We start from the raw sequence: 17,685 nt of genomic DNA on the forward strand, positions 1-17,685 counted from the left end.
CGCAGAGTCGAATACAACTTAGCAACTGAATGATGCTCCTAGGACATAGCTGTGTTCACCAGCCTGGAAGCTCTCTGAATCCTGTTTGTTAGGGATTTTTATGGAGGTTTCCTCATGTAGGCATAATTGATTATTAATTAGTTTTCCAGCCCCTCTCTTCTCTTCAGAGGAGGGGGGATAGGGCTGAAAATTCAAAGATTCTAATCATGCCTTAGTGTTTGAAGACCAGCCACCATCTAGGATGCATCAAGCATCACCTCCTTAGAATAAATGATGCTCCTATCATCCAGGAAATCCCAAGGTTTTCAGAAACTCTGTCGGGGACTGGCGTCAAAGACCAAATATTAGCAGGAACCAGGGCTTCCCAGGGGCTTACCTTATAATTCAGTTGCTAAAGAATCTGCCTGCATTGCAGGAGACCTGGGTTCCATTGCTGAGTCTGGAAGATCCCCTGGAGGAGGAAATGGCAACCCACTCCAGTATTCTTGCCTGGAGAATCCCATGGACAGAGGAGCCTGGTGGGCTACAGTCCATGGGGTTGCAAGAGTTGGACACAACTTAGCGACTAAACCACCACCAGGGCTTCCCTAGTGGCTCAGATGGTAAAGAATCTGCCTGCATCTCAGAAGGCCTGGGTTTGATCCCTGGGTCAGGAAGATCTCCTGGAGAAGGGAATGGCATCCCACTCCAGTATTCTTGCCTGGAGAATCCCATGGACAGAGGAGCCTGGCAGGCTGTGGTCTGTGGGGTTGCAAAGAGTTGGACATGAGTGAGCATCTTTCACTTTCAGGGACAGAGACCAACATATGTATTTCTATCATTTTACAGTGATGAAATTTTTTTCTGAATTGTTTATCAAAGAAACAAGAAAAATTATGATTTTTTTTGTTAAAGAAATGTTTGTTTAATTTTCGCTGTGCTGGGTCTTCATTGCTTTGTGCAGGCTTTCTCTAGTTGTGAGCAGGCATCACTGTTGCCGTGCTCGGGATTCTCACTGTGGTGGCTTCTTGAGTTGCAGAGCATGGACTCTAGGCACGCAGTAGTTGTGGCACGCGGGCATAGTTGCCCTGCAGAATGTGGAATCTTCCTGGACCAGGGATTGAACCTGTGTCCCCTGCACTGGCAGGTGGATTCTTCTCCACTGTGCCACCAGGGAAGTCCAATGACTGTTTTATAAGATGAGTTATTTGGCTTTATGAAAGCATAATTGTGTTTTCCCCCTTCCTGTTTAGGCTAATCATAAAGACGGAATTCTTGCCTACAAAATATCGAGGCTACATGCTCCCCTTGTCTCAGGTGAGTGAAGCCAAATTCTACCCAGTCTTCAGATCCCAGTTTTTCTCCTGGTCGGTTGATGGTCCTTTGATCAGCACACTCCTGGTACTTGGTACCAGCCAGAAAGCATTAGGGATGCTTGACCACAAAGGTCATTTCCAAGGCTTTCTGAGCCAGGACTTCTATCATCCATTAATCCAGCAGCAGCATTTAGAGCACAGTAACCGCTTCCCCAGGAAACAGTCCACTGGCTGGTTTCACTAGAATGACAGCCGCTCAGGAATGCATCTGGTATGAACTTTCTCTCCCCATTGAGTCTTCAGTGGAGGCACACTCTCAGCACCCCTTCTAGAGTCTCCCTTGTGGACAGTAGTGTGCATAACTGGCCCGTGCCTGTGAGCGCTTTTGTAATCTCCTCCTCCCAGCTGAGCCGTTTCCCCAGGTGAGAAGATGAGGATGTCTCCCACCGCTCCTCAGACCCCTGCTGGCTACTGACTAGAGGTTTTGCATCCAGAAGCTCCATCAGTCTAGGTGCCCTTGTACCATCTTTGATGTCATCCTTATCCTAAAGCCCTGACTTTCAGAGGACCCAGGAAGGTGATGACCCTTCCCACTGAAAAATATATTAATATATTTGGCGATGAATAAAGCAGTAGGAGAATATTTAAAATTTTATTTTTGATTTTTCTGACACTAAATTTAGACAACAACAATAAAAAATGTAGGCAAACAAATGCTAACTCTTTATATCCCTCCCAGCTTTCTGCTTATCTTTGTCAAGATAAATGCCCACACTTTCAATAGTTAGGGGTTGGGTTTTACACTGAATGTGATTTAATAGATGTGATCTGGTTCAGGCTCACCTGTGGACATTTTCTCTTCCATCTACTTCCATTGCTTTTGTCATGATCCCATGTCATGACATTGTCTTATCTTCTCATTGCTGGTTTTATTTTCCGGGTCTTTTGGGGTCATCTAATTGATGAATCCAATGGTTTTAGGTGGCTAATGGGTTGGCCAAAAAGTTCTTTTGGGTTTCCCATAACATTGCAAGGGAAAAACCGAACAAACTTTTTGATGTTTCTTTGCACCGCCTGCCCCTCCCCGCCCCAAAATATTTACCTACAATGAAGAGCATCTTCTTACTACTGAGCTACCACAGAAGTCCTGGTGCAGTGCCTAACAGCAAATCCTGTTGCCTTTACCTCCAAAACATGTGCCAAATCCATCAAACAGGAAAAAAAAAATTTTTTTTTCTTATCATTTCACTACTAAAATCTTTTTCAGTGCCACATATGCTGTTACCCGGTCTGCTACAGTGGCTTCTTACTGGCCTTCTTTTTTTTTCTTACTGGCCTTCTTACACATTGCTTTTTCAGAAAGATCATCCCTGATCACACAAGTCATTCTCACATTACTTTTTTCTTTTATAGCTCTTACCACTTTCTGAAATATTCTTGCTGTTTTAAAAATAGACTTCCTTGGTGATGAAATAGTTACCCTGTAAGTGGCCCCCCAAAGGGTCTTTTAAAGTATTATCTTCTCTCCATCTCTGTGAGGTGGAATGGAGGTATCATCTATTCTTCATCTTCCACTGGGAAAATAATGCTCACGATAACACTTGGACCTGTTTTAATTCCCAACTCATGAGGGTGGCTGCCATGCTCTTTGTTGATATAAAATAATCTCAAGATAAATTTTTCAGGACAGAAAGCAGAATTGAGAAATATTTATACTATGTTACCATTTTAAGCAAAGAACAAAACGTATCCTCATTAGCTTGTATATGTTTAGAACAGGGGAGGTTCTTGACATTGTACAGGAGACAGGGATCAAGACCATCCCCAGGGAAAAGAAAAGCAAAAAACCAAAATGGCTGTCTGGGGAGGCCTTACAAATAGCTGTGAAATGAAGAGAAGCAAAAAGCAGAGGAGAAAAGGAAAGATATAAGCATCTGAATGCAGAGTTCCAAAGAATAGCAAGGAGAGATAAGAAAAGCCTTCCTCAGGGATCAATGCAAAAGAAATAGAGGAAAACAACAGGATGGGAAAGACTAGAGATCTCTTCAAGAAAATTAGAGATACCAAGTGAACATTTCATGCAAAGATGGGCTCGATAAAGGACAGAAATGGTATGGACCTAACAGAAGCAGAAGATATTAAGAAGAGGTGGCAAGAATACACAGAACTGTATAAAAACGATCTTCATGACCCAGATAATCACGATGGTGTGATCACTCACCTAGAGCCAGACATCCTGGAATAGGTCTAAGGTCAAGTGGGCCTTAGAAAGCATCACTATGAACAAAGCTAGTGGAGGTGATGAAATTCCAGTGAAACTATTTCAAATCCTGAAGGATGATGCTATGAAAGTGCTGCACTCAATATGCCAGCAAATGTGGAAAACTCAGCAGTGGCCACAGGACCGGAAAAGGTCAGTTTTCATTCCAATCCCAAAGAAAGGTAATACCAAAGAATGCTCAAACTACCGCACAATTACACTCATCTCACACGCTAGTAAAGTAACGCTCAAAATTCTCCAAGCCAGGCTTCAACAATATGTGAACCGTGAACTCCCAGATGTTCAAGCTGGTTTTAGAAAAGGCAGAGGAAACAGAGATCAAATTGCCAACATCTGCTGGATCATGGAAAAAGCAAGAGAGTTCCAGAAACACATCTATTTCTGCTTTATTGACTATGCCAAAGCCTTTAACTCTGTGGATCACAATAAACTGGAAAATTCTTCAAGAGATGGGAATACCAGACCACCTGACCTGCCTCTTGAGAAACCTATATGCAGGTCAGGAAGCAACAGTTAGAACTGGACATGGAACAACAGACTGGTTCCAAATAGGAAAAGGAGTACGTCAAGGCTGTATATTGTCTCCTGGCTTATTTAACTTGTATGCAGAGTACATCATGAGAAATGCTGGGCTGGAAGAAGCACAAGCTGGAATCAAGATTGCCAGGAGAAATATCAATAACCTCAGATATGCAGATGACACCACCCTTATGGCAGAAAGTAAAGAAGAACTAAAGAGCCTTTTTATGAAAGTGAAAGAGGAGAGTGAAAAAGTTGGCTTAAAGCTCAACATTCAGAAAACGAAGATCATGGTATCCGGTCCCATCACTTCATGGCAAATAGATGGGGAAACAGTGCAAACAGTGGCAGATTTATTTTTCTGGGCTCCAAAATCACTGCAGATGGTGATTGCAGCCATGAAATTAAAAGATGCTTACTCTTTGGAAGGAAAGTTATGACCAACCTAGATAGCATATTGAAAAGCAGAGACATTACTTTGTCAACAAAATCAAGGCTATGGTTTTTCCTGTGGTCATGTATGGATGTGAGAGTTGGACTGTGAAGAAAGCTGAGTGCTGAAGAATTGTTGCTTTTGAACTGTGGTGTTGGAGAAGACTCTTGAGAGTCCCTTGGACTTCAAGGAGATCCAAGCAGTTCATCCTAAAGGAAATTAGTCCTGGGTGTTCATTGGAAGGACTGATGCTGAAGCTGAAACTCCAGTACTTTGGCCACCTCATGCAAAGAGTTGACTCATTTTAAAAGACCCTGATTCTGGGAGGGATTGGCGGCAGGAGGAGAAGGGGACGCCAGAGGATGAGATGTCTGGATGGCATCACCGACTCGATGGGCGTGAGTTTGAGTGAACTCTGGGAGATGGTGATGGACAGGGAGGCCTGGTGTGCTGCTATTCATTGGGTCGCAAAGAGTCGGACACGACTGAGTGTCTGAACTGAACTGAGAACAGCTTCGGAAGAATGGAAGAAACTGGTGATACTGGTTTCTTCTGAGAAGAGGAACTGGATGGAAGGAAACTGGGAGAAAAGAGGAATCCATTCGCAGTGCTCTCCTTTGTACCTTGAGTTATGAACCAGTGACTGTATTTATTCAAGAAAAGAAAGTCTATGTCTTGGGCCTGAGGTGTTTTTAAACTTTGATGGCATTGCTGTCCCCCTGTGTTGCTGAGCCTCCTATCTGTAGACAAGCAAATGGAGTCATGGAGAAGTGAATAACTTCACCAATTCATCCAGTCCTGGAGGTGGGGCCGCTCCTCAAGCAAAGCCTCTGTCCCATCTCATCCTCTTACAATGCAGGTTGAGGCGCTCCTGGAGTGGGGGTATGGAGTGCATGTAATCCAGTTCAGTTGCTCAGTCGTGTCCAACTCTACGACTCCATGGACTGCAGCATGCCAGGCTTCCCTGTCCGTTACCAACTCCCTGAGCTTACTTAAACTCATGTCCATCAAGCTGGTGATGCCATCCAACAATCTCATCTTCTGTCATCCCCTTCTCCTCCTGCCTTCAATCTTTCCCAGCATCAGGGTCTTTTCCAATGCGTCAGTTCTTCACATCAGGTGGCCAAAGTATTGGAGTTTCATCTTCAGCATCAGTCCTTCCAGTGAATATTCAGGACTGATTTCCTTTAGGATGGACTGGTTGGCTCTCCTTGCAGTCCAAGGGACTCTCAAGAGTCTTCTCCAACTCCACAGTTCAAAAGCATCTATTCTTTGGTGCTCAGGTTTCTTTATAGTCCAACTCTCACATCCACATGTGACTATTGGAAAATAGGAGGGCTTTAACCTTCCTTCTCTCCCCCAGGTTTTCTGGCTGGCTGGCTCCCTGCTCATCATCGGCCTGGCCTCCGTGGTCGTCCCCACCATCGGGTGGCGCTGGCTTATTCGTATTGCCTCCATCCCTGGCATCATCCTCATCATGGCCTTCAAGGTGATGAAGCTTGTGGGCTCCCTCTTGACCTCCCCTCTGGTTGGCCCAGTGGCCTTCTTGGCCTACAGATATCGTTCTCATGCCCAGGATCTTTCTCCTTTATTTAAGTATCTGTCTCTGTCGGTTTATGAGAAAAGGGTGTTTTGGCAGATTTAATGCACAAGCCCAGTCATGAAGCTGTGAATGCAGGATATGTTTGGGGGAGATCAGGCAGGCAGTGAATTGTAGAGTGAGGGGTGCTGGGGGGAGGCCAGCTGGAAAGACAGGCCTGTGTCCAGGTTACAAAGAGCCTGGAGGACCAGGGGCCCTGGCGACGTGGCAAGGGTTGCATGCTGGGGAACAGGTACTGGGTTTTGTGGAGGCTGGTGGGAGGGAAGATGGAAAAGGTCAGAAAAGCAGTTAGAAACAATCAGATTAATCCTGGTGGGTGATAAGGATGACCTGAACTGCACTCTGGCTGGGGAATGGGGAAGAGGATACTGCTGGGGGAGATGCTTTGCTGAGGAAGAAGCCACTGGTCTTCATCGGGTGAGGCACCAAGAGCAGGGGGCCCTTCAAGTTGATTCTCAAGGTCCTCGTGTCAGTGGAAGGCTGTGCTGTTTTCTGAGTGTGGTGTTCAGAGTATGCCACCATCAGTGGGTCGAAACCCTCTGTGATTGGGATGGTTCCTGCACTGTGGAGAGTTCTTGGGTTCCTGGGGAGGGCCTAGGTGATGGAGGAGTAGAAAATCAGTAAAAAGTAAAGCAGTAGAAAGAGCCCTGGGAGGCAGGTCTTTACAGATTGGGTGTAAGAATTTCATGGTATTAGGTTGGTTGGGCCAAACTGGTGTGCAGCTTAGTATCAATCCACTGTCACCCTAGACGGGACGATGGCAAGGAGACGGCCACTTCTCGTTCTCTCAGGACTGCACGAGTGCACCTGCTGTATTCTTGCCACAAAGCTCGCTGCATCCTTACTTCTCTGGAAACTGGGATGGTGTAGTGTATGAAACTGTGATGGTCGTATCTCTGGGGTCCACAGCAGTTGCAATTCTGATGTTCTTTGTCACCTATGCCCAGTTTATCCCTGAATCTGCTCGGTTCAATGTCTCCACCGGGAACACTCAGGCTGCCCTGGCTACACTGGAACGCATTGCCAAGATGAACCGCTCAGTCATGCCGGAGGGGAAGCTGGTGGAGCCCATCCTGGTGAGTCGTTCTCCAACCAGGGGTCACCAGAAATCCCCTTAGTGGTGGAAGGTGAGAGGGAAGGGGACCTGAGCCCTCCAGGGGCAGGACTAGGAAAAGAATGGAGGAAAACGAGCCTAAATCCAGCTCCGCCTTGAGCCTGGTGGAGCCAAGTAACGCAATATCACTTTTTTCCCCCCAAATTTTATTGAAGTATAGTTGGTTTACAATGTTGTGTTTAATTTCTGCTGTACAGCAAAGTGACTCAGTTACATGTTTTTTCATAATTCTTTTCCATTATGGTTTATCATAGGCTATTGAATGTAATTCCATGTGCTATACAGATGAGGCAGTCAACATCTGCCAATCCTGGATTTCCAATCCTCCTTGCCCCCCCGCCCCCCCTCAACGACCACAAGTCTCTTCTTTATATTTGCGGGTCTGGTTTTGTTTCATAGATGAGCTCATTTGTGTCATATTTTAGATTCCACATGGAAGTGATACATTTGTCTTTGACTCAAACTTCACTTAGCATGGTAATCTCTAGGTCCATTCCTGCTGCTGCAGATGGCATTATTTCATTCTTTTTAATGGCTGAGTAGTAACCCACTGTGTGTGTATATGTGTGTATACACACACACACACACACACACATTACACCACATCTTCTTTATCCACTCATGTATCAGTGGACATTTGGGTTGTTTCCATATCTTGGCAATTGTAAATAGTGTTGCAATAAATACTAGGGTGCATGTATCTTTTTGATTTATAATTTTGTCTGGCTATATGCCCAGGAATGGGATTGCTGGGTCATATGGCAATTCTATTTTTAAAGTATTTTAAGGAACCTCCATACTAATTTCCTTAGTGGCCACACCAGTTTACATTCCCACCAACAGTGTAAGAGGATTCTCTTTTCTCCACATCCTTTCTGGCATTTATTACTTGTAGACTTTTTATTGATGGCTGTTCTGCCTGCCTGCCATCACTTTCCTCATCAACAAAATGGAAATAACAGCATCTGTCTTACAGAGCTAGTCACATGTTATTGCCACACTGTTTATAGCCGAGAGATTGTTTTATAATTTTATTTTCCTTGTACTGGCCTCATCTTACTGATACCAACTGTATAAACCTCATAAATGATTTTTTCAAAGCAAAATTTGGCATTTAAATTCTATTTTTAGGGTCATTATCGAGAGTTATTGACGTTTTTTACTTTTTTATTGTTGTCAAAGTCAATTTTTACAGTTCCTTTTTTGTCTCCCTCCCCTTTGTGTTGGGTTAATTTGGTTTCTTATTTAATATGTAAATGCTGGATCTGTGTGTGTTTAATTGGATATAAGAAGCATGGAACAGATCTAGCTTTGCCATATCCAAATAACTAACACTGATGCATTTTTATTGACTAATCCATCCCCTATGTATTTAAATTTATTGCTGAATATTATGTTCTAAACAAGCTTCCCATGTGGTGCTAGTGGGAAAGAACCCACCTGCCAATGCAGGAGACTCAAGAGATGTGGGTTTGATCCCTGGGTCAGGAAGATCACCTGGAAAAGGAAATGGCAACCTGCTCCAATATTCTTGCCTCGAGAATCCCAGAACAGAAGAGCCTAGTGGGCTGTGGGCCATAGAGTCGCAAATAGTTGGACACGACTGAAGCAACTTAGCAGGCATGTTCTAAATATTAGGTTTGTTCAAATATATATGGGATTTATTATATACTAGAACATTAGTTGTTGGTCTAATGTAACAATTATAGTATTCTATAATAAGTTTTCATACTTATAAAGTACGTACTCATTATCAAAGTTCTTTTTCAGAATTTTCCAAGCTATTTTCTCAGGCCTATTTTTCATTGCCGTTGCTGCTGTTGTTCAGTCACTAAGTTGTGTCCGACTCTTTGTGATCCCATGGATTGCTGCACACCAGGTTCCCCTGTCCTTCACTGTCTCCTGGAGTTTGCTCAGACTCAGGTCCATTGAGTCAGGGATGCTATCTAACTATCTCATCCTCTGCAGCCCCCTTCTCCTTTTGCCTTCAGTCTTTCCCAGCATCAGGGTCTTTTCCAGTGAGTAAGTTCTTCGCATCAGGTGGCCAAAATATTGGCATTTCAGCATCAGTCCTTCCAATGAATATTCAGGGTTGATTACCTTTACAATTGACTGATTTGATCTTGCAGTCCAAGGGATTCTCAAGAGTCTTCTCCAGCACCCCATTTTGAAAACATCAGTTATTGGTCCTTGATGGTCCAAGGCTTAAGGTCCAATTCTCTACCATACTTGACTACTGGAAAACCATAGCTTGACAGTACAGACCTTTGCTGGCAAAGTGATGTCTCTGTTTTTTGATATGCTGTCTAGGTTTGTCATAGCTTTCCTTCCAAGGAGCCAGCGTCTTTTAATTTCATGGCTGCAGTCATCATCTGCAGTGATTTGGGAGCCCAAGAAAATAACTGTCCCTGCTTCCACTTTTTCCAGTTCTGTTTGCTGTGAAGTGATAGGACCAGATGCCATGATGTTATGTTTTTGAATATTGAGTTTTAAGTCATCTTTTTCACTTTCCTCTTTCACCTTCATCAAGAGGGTCTTTAGCTCCTCTTCACTTTCTTCCATTAGAGTGGTGTCATCTGCACATCTGAGGTTGTTGCTATGTCTCCTGGCAGTCTTGATTCCAGCTTGTGATTTAACCAGCTCAATATTTCATGTGATGTTCTGTGTATATAAATTAAATAAGTTGGGTGACAATGTACTGCCTCAATGTACTCCTTCCCCAATTCTGAACCAGTCAGTTGTTCCATGTCTGGTTCTTAACTGTTGCTTCTTGACTTACATACAGATTTCTTAGGAGACAGGTAAGCTGGTCTGGTAGTCCCATCTTTTGAAGAATTTTCTACAGTTTTTTGTGATCTACACAGTAAGAGGCTTTAATGTAGTCAATGAAGTATGCTGTAATTAGTAATGTAGTAATGTAGTCTGTAGTAAGTAATTAGTAAGCAATGTAGTCTGCTTTAATGAAGCAGAAGTAGATGTTTTTCTGGAATTTCCTGCTTTCTCTATGATCCAACAAATGTTGGCAATTTGAACTCTGGCTTTCTAAACCCAGCTTGTACATCTGTAATTTCTCAGTTCATATACTGCTGAAGCCTAGCTTGAAGGATTTTGAATATAACCTTGCTAGCATGTAAAATGAGTACAGCTACACAGTAGTTTGAACATCCTTTGGCATTGCCTGTTTTTGGAATTGGAATAAGAACTGACCTTTTTCAGTTCTGTGGCCACTGCTGAGTTTTCCAAATTTGCTGACATATTGAGTGCAGCACTTTCACAGCATCATCTTTTAGGATTTTAAATAGCTCAGCTGGTATTCCATCACCCCCACTAGCTTTGTTTATAGTGATGCTTCCTAGCCCACTTGACTGCATACTCCAGGATGTCTGATTCTAGGTGAGTGGCCACATCATTGTGGTTATCTGAGTCATTAAGATATTTTTTGTATAGTTCTTTGTATTCTTGCCACCTTTTCTTAATCTCTTCTGCTTTTGTTAGGTCCTTACCATTCCTGTCCTTTAGCATGCCCATCCTTGCATGAAATACTCCCTTGATATCTCCAATTTTCTTGAAGAGATGTCTAGCCTTTCCCATTTTGTTGTTTCCCTCTATTTCTTTGCATTGTTTGTTGAAGAAGGCTTTCTTATCTCTCCTTGCTATTTTCGGGAACTCTGCATTCATTTGGGTGTATCTTTCCCTTTCTCCCTTGCATTTCACTTCTTTTCTTGTCTCAGCTATTTGTAAAGCCACCTCAGACAACCACTTTGCCTTCCTGCATTTCTTTTTCTTTGGGATGGTTTTGGTTACCACCTCCTGTACAGTGTTCCAAACCTCCATCCATAGTTCTTCAGGCACTGTCTACCAGATCTAATCCTTTGAATCTATTCATCCTGTCCACTATGTAATCATAAAGGATTTGCTTTAGGTCATATCTAAAAGGCCTAGCAGTTTTCCCTACTTTCTTTAATTTAAGCCTGAATTTTGCAATAAGCAGTTCGTGATCTGAGCCACAGTCAGCTCCTGGTCTTGTCTTTGATGACTGTATAAAGCTTTTCCATCTTCAGCTGCAGAGAATATCATCAATCTGATTTCAGTATTGGTTATATGATGATGTCCATGTGTATAGTCATCCCTTGTGTTGTTGGAAAAGGGTGTTTGCTGTGACGTATGTTTTCTTGACAAAATTCTGTTAGCCTTTGCCTTGCTTCATTTTGTACACCAAGGCCAAATTTGCCTGTTACTCAAGGTATCTCTTGACTTCCTGCTTTTGCATTCCAATCCCCTATGCTGTTAATTTGTTTTTTTTTTTTTTGGTGTTAGTGCTGGAAGGTCTTGTAAGTCTTCATAGAACCATTCAACTTTGGCTTCTTCTGCATTAGTGGTTGGGGCATAGACTTGGATTACTGTGATGTTGAATGATTTGCCTTGGAAATGAACCAAGTGAACCAACCAAAATTGAATGATTTTTTTTTTTTTAGAAGAACTTTAAAGTGAAGTGGGAGTGAAGATCTCTTTAAGCCCCTATTTTCATTTCCTCTGGATATATACCCAGAGGTGGGGTTGCTAGATTCAAAAGCAGAGACATTACTTTGCCAACAAAGGTTCATCTAGTCAAGGCTATGGTTTTTCCTGTGGTCATGTATGGATGTGAGAGTTGGACTGTGAAGAAGGCTGAGCGCCAAAGAATTGATGCTTTTGAACTGTGGTGTTGGAGAAGACTTGAGAGTCCCTTGGACTGCAAGGAGATCCAACCAGTCCATTCTGAAGGAGATCAGCCCTGGGATTTCTTTGGAAGGAATGATAATAAAGCTGAAACTCCAGTACTTTGACCACCTCATGCGAAGAGTTGACTCATTGGAAAAGACTCTGATGCTGGGAGGGATTGGGGGCAGGAGGAGAAGGGGACGACAGAGGATGAGATGGCTGGATGGTATCACTGACTCGATGGACGTGAGTCTGAGTGAACTCCGGGAGTTGGTGATGGACAGGGAGGCCTGGCGTGCTGTGATTCATGGGGTCCCAAAGAGTCGGACATGACTGAGCGACTGATCTGATCTGATCTGATCTGATGGAAGTTCTACTTTTAATCTTCTGAGGACTGTCCATACCACTTTCCACAGTGGCTGCACCAATCTATGGCAGAGCCTGATCTTGACCCAGCTGTTCCTCCATGCCTCAGATGGGTCCAGGGCAGCAACAGCTCTCCCCACTCACCTCCTCACATCCTACTCCCTCAGGCATTGTATAACCACAACAGGAGGGTGATGTCAAGGGTACAGGTCTTCTGTGTCCTGCACACAAGTCAGAGGTGGGCTTTTCTGGGTGTTCCTGACTTTCCCAGGACATCACTGATGACAAAAGCATTGTAATCCCACTGCCACCTGACCTGGTGCTGGATGTGTTGTGAGATAGAATGTGCTTGATAAAAATGCAAAAATGAGAATTCAATGCCCCAAACTTCCTCACGTTCACAGTTTTCATTTGGTAAGGTGTTCTTACTTTGCTTTGTGGAGTGTTTCCCCTAATTATTCCACATGCCTCAAAACCCAGTTGTGAAACAAGAACCTTGAACTTTCTTCCGAAGAATTAAGGATGCTTCTGTTATTCTAATTTTTTTTTTTTCTGGATTTTGGAAATAAAAGTTTGTGGTTCAGAGGTCAGGACCCTACTATTAGGCAGTATCAGCTCTCTCCTACCTTTCTACCAAGATACTGACAATTACATTTTATCATGCAAAGCATGGTGGGAAGACTAGTTGCTAGGCAACAAGGATTAAATGAAAGAAGTTGTTATGCTTTGTAGAAACTGGCACATAATCTCTGGCTGTGAAATTTTGATTGTCAATAGCATAAAAAATAAAATTGGGTTCAGAGAGAGAAAAAAATTTAGAGACAAAACCATGGACAGCTGAATGATCATGAGGGTCTGATTGTAGAGTTTTTTGCTGTGGACCATTTTTTTAAAGTTTTTATTGAATTTGTTACAGTACTGCTTTTGTTTTGTGTTTTGTTTTTTTTTTTGGCCAAGAGGCCATGTGGGATCTTAGCTCCCCGACCAGGGATCAAACCTGCCCCTTCTGCATTGAAAGGTGAAGTCTTAATCACTGGACCATCAGGGAGTCTCTGATGCGTATTTTTTTTTTTAACCCAGTAGTTGCTCCAGGACTGAGGAGCACTGAGGTCCACTTCTCTCCTCTTTCCTTTTTCCCTCCTCGCTCTTCCACCCCTCCTCCTCCATCTCCTATCCCACTGAGTATTAGTTCACTTGGGCTGCCATAATAAAATAGCATAGACTGGGTGTCTTAAACAACAAATATTATTTTCTCACAATTCTGGAGGCTAGATGTCCAATGTCAAGGTGTTGCAGAGCTGGTTTCTTCTGAGGCTCCTTTCCCTGGCTTTTAGATGTCCGTCTTCTCCCTGTGTCTCCATGTCATCTTCCCTATGTGTGTATTCTGACCTCATTTTATAAGGACATCAGTCATATTGGATTACAATCCACCCTAATGACCTCATTTTAGCTCATTTAACTCTTTAAAGACCCCATCTCCATTCTCAGTCATCTCTACAACTGCCCCCTACCCTCCTTCCTCTTATATCCTTCTCTTCTCTCCCCCTTCTTTCTTTCTCCCCCTTCATTTCTCTTGACTTCAGCTTGCTGCCTCCATCCCTCATGCCCATTAAATGATCTTGTTCTTCTCCATGGTGGTCTATTGAGCAAGGCCTTGTGAATACAGAGTTGTAAGCGAGGGACCCTGCCTTCAAGTCTCCTAAATCTGGTTAGAGAGGTAAGACTCACATAGGAAAGTATCAATAACATAACAGAACCCAGATGCCTAGAACCAGGCGAGTGGCCTGGGAAGCAGGGTGTGGAGGATCAAAGCAGAGAGGTGACTGTAAGCCAGGTTGGCAGAGCCACCTGCAGGGAAAAGTGGGGCAGACATTGCACACTGAGAGGAGAGGCAGCCTTGGGGAGGAAAAAGGCCAGGAAGGAGGAATGGTGTGAGCTGAGACCAAAGGTAGGGATGAGCAGTGGATTCGGTCACATAGGTGGTTATTAGGATGCTGTGTGGAGGAGGCCAGGCAAGATGCTGTGAGCAGTGGAGCCTCTGCAGCTTCACTCCTGAGATGCTTTGCGGGCTGTCTGAGGGGGGGCCATTCCGTGAAGAAGCTGAATAAGTCCACCCATTTGGGTTGTATAGCCAAAGGTTCAGAACCAAATGACTTATTAGGATAAAATTTATATGTTTATATATAACTCAGCTTTCTGAATCTCCAGTGACACTTGGGGAGGTGAGGGGACATAGTTGTGTCTAAACCCAGGGGACATGGCAGAGAGGCAGGTGGGAAAGACCCAGACTGGCTCTGTCTTCAAACATCTGTGTGATCTTGGGCAAGTCACTTACCCTCTCTGGGCCATGTATTCTGTGTTGGAAAATATGAGGATAGGGCTGGATCAGAGGTTTTCCAAAGATGAGTGACCAGAGTCCCGAGATATAGAGCAGATGAAAGTGGAGTGTCAGTTGCTCGAGTCCACCCCCAGTGAAATCTAGGAGCTGAGCCTGAAAGTCACGGAGGCAGAGGACCTCTGAGTCCTCTGGGAGCTCTTCCTGTGACAACAAAATCCAGGACCCCCAGACCACACTTCTGGTCTCCCTGGTCGGGGTGCCAAGGGTGGGATGCTGTAATCCCAGGTGGATTTGTGAGAAAAGAGTAGTTGGTTTTCAGCTGAACACCCTCCACCTGAAATATTCCTAGCTTTACATAAAAATCCATTACTGCCTAATCCTGTATAACTCAGCCTTATTTTGATCCAAACATAGTTCATAGGCACTGGCTATGGACAAGAACTTTTACTAAAGACACACAAAGAAATTGGACACTGTATCCTGTTTCCAAATTTAGGCCACTTGTTTTTTACATGAATCTCACACTTTTTTAATATTAGGGTTTTTTCATCTTAATGTTAAAAGAATCTCGATCAGTTTCATATTTGTTTTTATATCCTCCTACTTTCTGTACTCTATTCTACCTCTCACCAGTACTGGTGAGAAGGAGAAGAGCGAAAGCATTAGAACCTTAAATTCAGTGGGTCTTGGTTCTTGCCAGTGATAAAAAAGTATGCAGAGACTGATTGACTTAGACAAATGTGTTAAAGCCAGTATTTATGGGTTTGGATGAAGGGTATTCAGGGAGCGGAGTGACCGTCTCTCTGCACAACATTCCCACATTGTTCTTGCTTTCTCTGACCTAAAATATTACAGTCACCTTTGTCCATTCTTAACCCACTTAATCTGTTCTGTCTCCCCCTTTCACTACCCCAGGAAAAGAGAGGAAGATTTGCAGACTTATTGGATGCTAAATATTTACGGACCACATTACAGATCTGGGTCATATGGTAAGAATGGTATTATTTCAAAATTAGGTTTAGGGAGGTTCAAGAGGGACGGGATATATGTATACTTACAGCTGATTCACATTGTTGTACAGCAGAAACTGATACAGCATTGTGAAGCAATTATACTCTAATTAAAAAAAAAAAAAAAACTAGGTTCAAATAAACAAACATTTTCAGTGGGAGAAAGTCCACTGAAGTAAACTCTTCCTGAGTGCTCTGGGGAGAAAACACAAGGCAGACACCAGGAATGCCTTATTTTTTTGCTTAACACCACAGACCAAAAAAATAGGTATAAAATAACAATATAAAAAGAGAGAAAAAAATCCAAATCATCTATAACTAGTTTAAAAAATTTTTTCATTTGAGTTCTGTACTAAGCTTTTGCAGCCTGGTCTCTTCCCTCATCACTCTCCAGGAACTGATCCTCTGAGGTCACTGAGAGTCATATTCAAAGGAATAGATTCAGTGGCTCTCTCTGTGCAAAGATTTTCTAAATAGGACACAAAAGGTACCAACGCTAAAAGAAAAGATTGATGAGTTTGCCTACATTAAATTAAGAGCCTGAAAAGTATGCCACCAACTGAGAAAAGAAATTTATAGTATATTATGTCCAACAAATTATATATACATGTTATATATATTATTAATATATGTTACTGTGATATAACTTATTTCAACAAGAAAATCATACCTGACCTGGTAGAGAAATAGGCCAGAGACTTGAACAGCCACTTGACAGAAATGTGTATCAGATAAATACATGAAAGCATGGTCAACCTTAAAGTCTCCAGGGAAATACAAATTAAAACCAAATGAGAAACCATTACAAATCCACCTGAATGGCTAAGTTAAAAAGACTGTATCAAGCTTTGAAAGAAAGAAAGTGAAGTCGCTCAGTCATGTCCAGCTCTTTGCGACCCCATAGACTGTAGCCAGAGAAGGTGATGGCACCCCACTCCAGTACTCTTGCCTGGAAAATCCCATGGACGGAGGAGCCTGGTAGGCTGCAGTCCATGGGGTCGCGAAGAGTCAGACATGACTGAATGACTTCCCTTTCTGCCGGGGTCCAGCCCCAGCAGGATCCAGGAGTACCCTCAGAATGACGGCCTAGGCAAAAGGAGATAGCAAAGCAGAGAGCAGGGCTTGATCTTCTTTGATTAACACAGAAAGCCAATAAAGCTCCTGGCACAGAACTTGCTCTGTTCACGGAGGCCACAGGCGCCCTCTCGGTGGGGTGAGGACGCAGGACGCCCCCTCCCTGGTGAAGACGCAGGGCGCCTTCCTGATTGGGTCTTAGAAGCCCAGGCAAAAAAGTGAACTCAGAGAGCCCCTGTGCCCCAAGGAGTCATCCTGAAAGAAGAACAGAGAGAGAAAAGGAGGAAAAAGAAAAAAAAAGAACAACACGGGGAGACCAAGCTTCGGTGAGCGAGGCCCATAACTTTATTTTCAAAAGGAACTTTTTATACCTTGATTTGTACATAGAGGGAAATGAAAGATGCAAAGTCATACAGAGTCAGCCCAAACATTACATCTGTTTTGTCTTTATCAAAACCAGGATTTTTTCTGCATACCTTTCCCATAAACAATGTTGTGTACCATATCTTCTGGCCTTGGAGGCCTGTGGACATTTTATGACCCTTTTTTGATAAAGGCTGATCAGCCAGAAAACTTGTTTTCCCTTAAAGTGTTTCTTCTTTATTTTTCCCAGCCTCAGAATGTACTAAACAGAGTTACATTCTCACGGAGCAAAGGTGCAGTGGATCACAACAAAGAAGGAACCAATTAGCTCAAAGGTCTGATGTGGTTAATTCCAAGGCTGCTACTTGTTTTTCTTACATTCCAACTATGTTAACTAATGCACTCCCAGGTACACAATGGATAAGGGATACGGGCACTTGGCAGCAAGCATTGGCCCAATGATGAAGCCCTTTACCAGTACTATCTATTCTAATAATTTTTCATCCCTTAAAGGACTCTATGCTCATTAGGACTTTTAGAATGTTTTGGCTTCCCATGCCTTTCAAGGTTGGGGAGTTGTGAACAGTCATG

At 43.2% G+C, this 17,685-nt stretch overlaps 1 protein-coding gene across 15 annotated transcripts in view; it reads left to right on the forward strand.

Annotated features, from left to right (window-relative positions):
* Positions 1–17,685, forward strand: part of SVOPL (SVOP like) — a 96,730-nt gene that overhangs the window by 30,811 nt on the left and 48,234 nt on the right. For 14 of the 15 annotated variants that reach the window (XM_086395359.1, XM_086395361.1, XM_086395360.1 and 11 more), the window contains 4 exons: positions 1,233–1,296; positions 5,892–6,017; positions 7,076–7,204; positions 15,563–15,636. In XM_086395359.1, coding sequence (XP_086251485.1) covers positions 1,233–1,296; positions 5,892–6,017; positions 7,076–7,204; positions 15,563–15,636 — 393 coding nt within the window. Of the gene's footprint in view, positions 1–1,232; positions 1,297–5,891; positions 6,018–7,075; positions 7,205–15,562; positions 15,637–17,344; positions 17,480–17,685 lie in introns of those variants that run through there. The other variant, XM_086395374.1, reaches the window with a different exon arrangement.

Source organism: Bos grunniens, chromosome 4, assembly GCF_055505025.1.
Source record: "Bos grunniens cultivar Pamir isolate PY7600 chromosome 4, Bosgru_T2T1.0, whole genome shotgun sequence".
Classification (NCBI taxonomy): domain Eukaryota; kingdom Metazoa; phylum Chordata; class Mammalia; order Artiodactyla; family Bovidae; genus Bos; species Bos grunniens.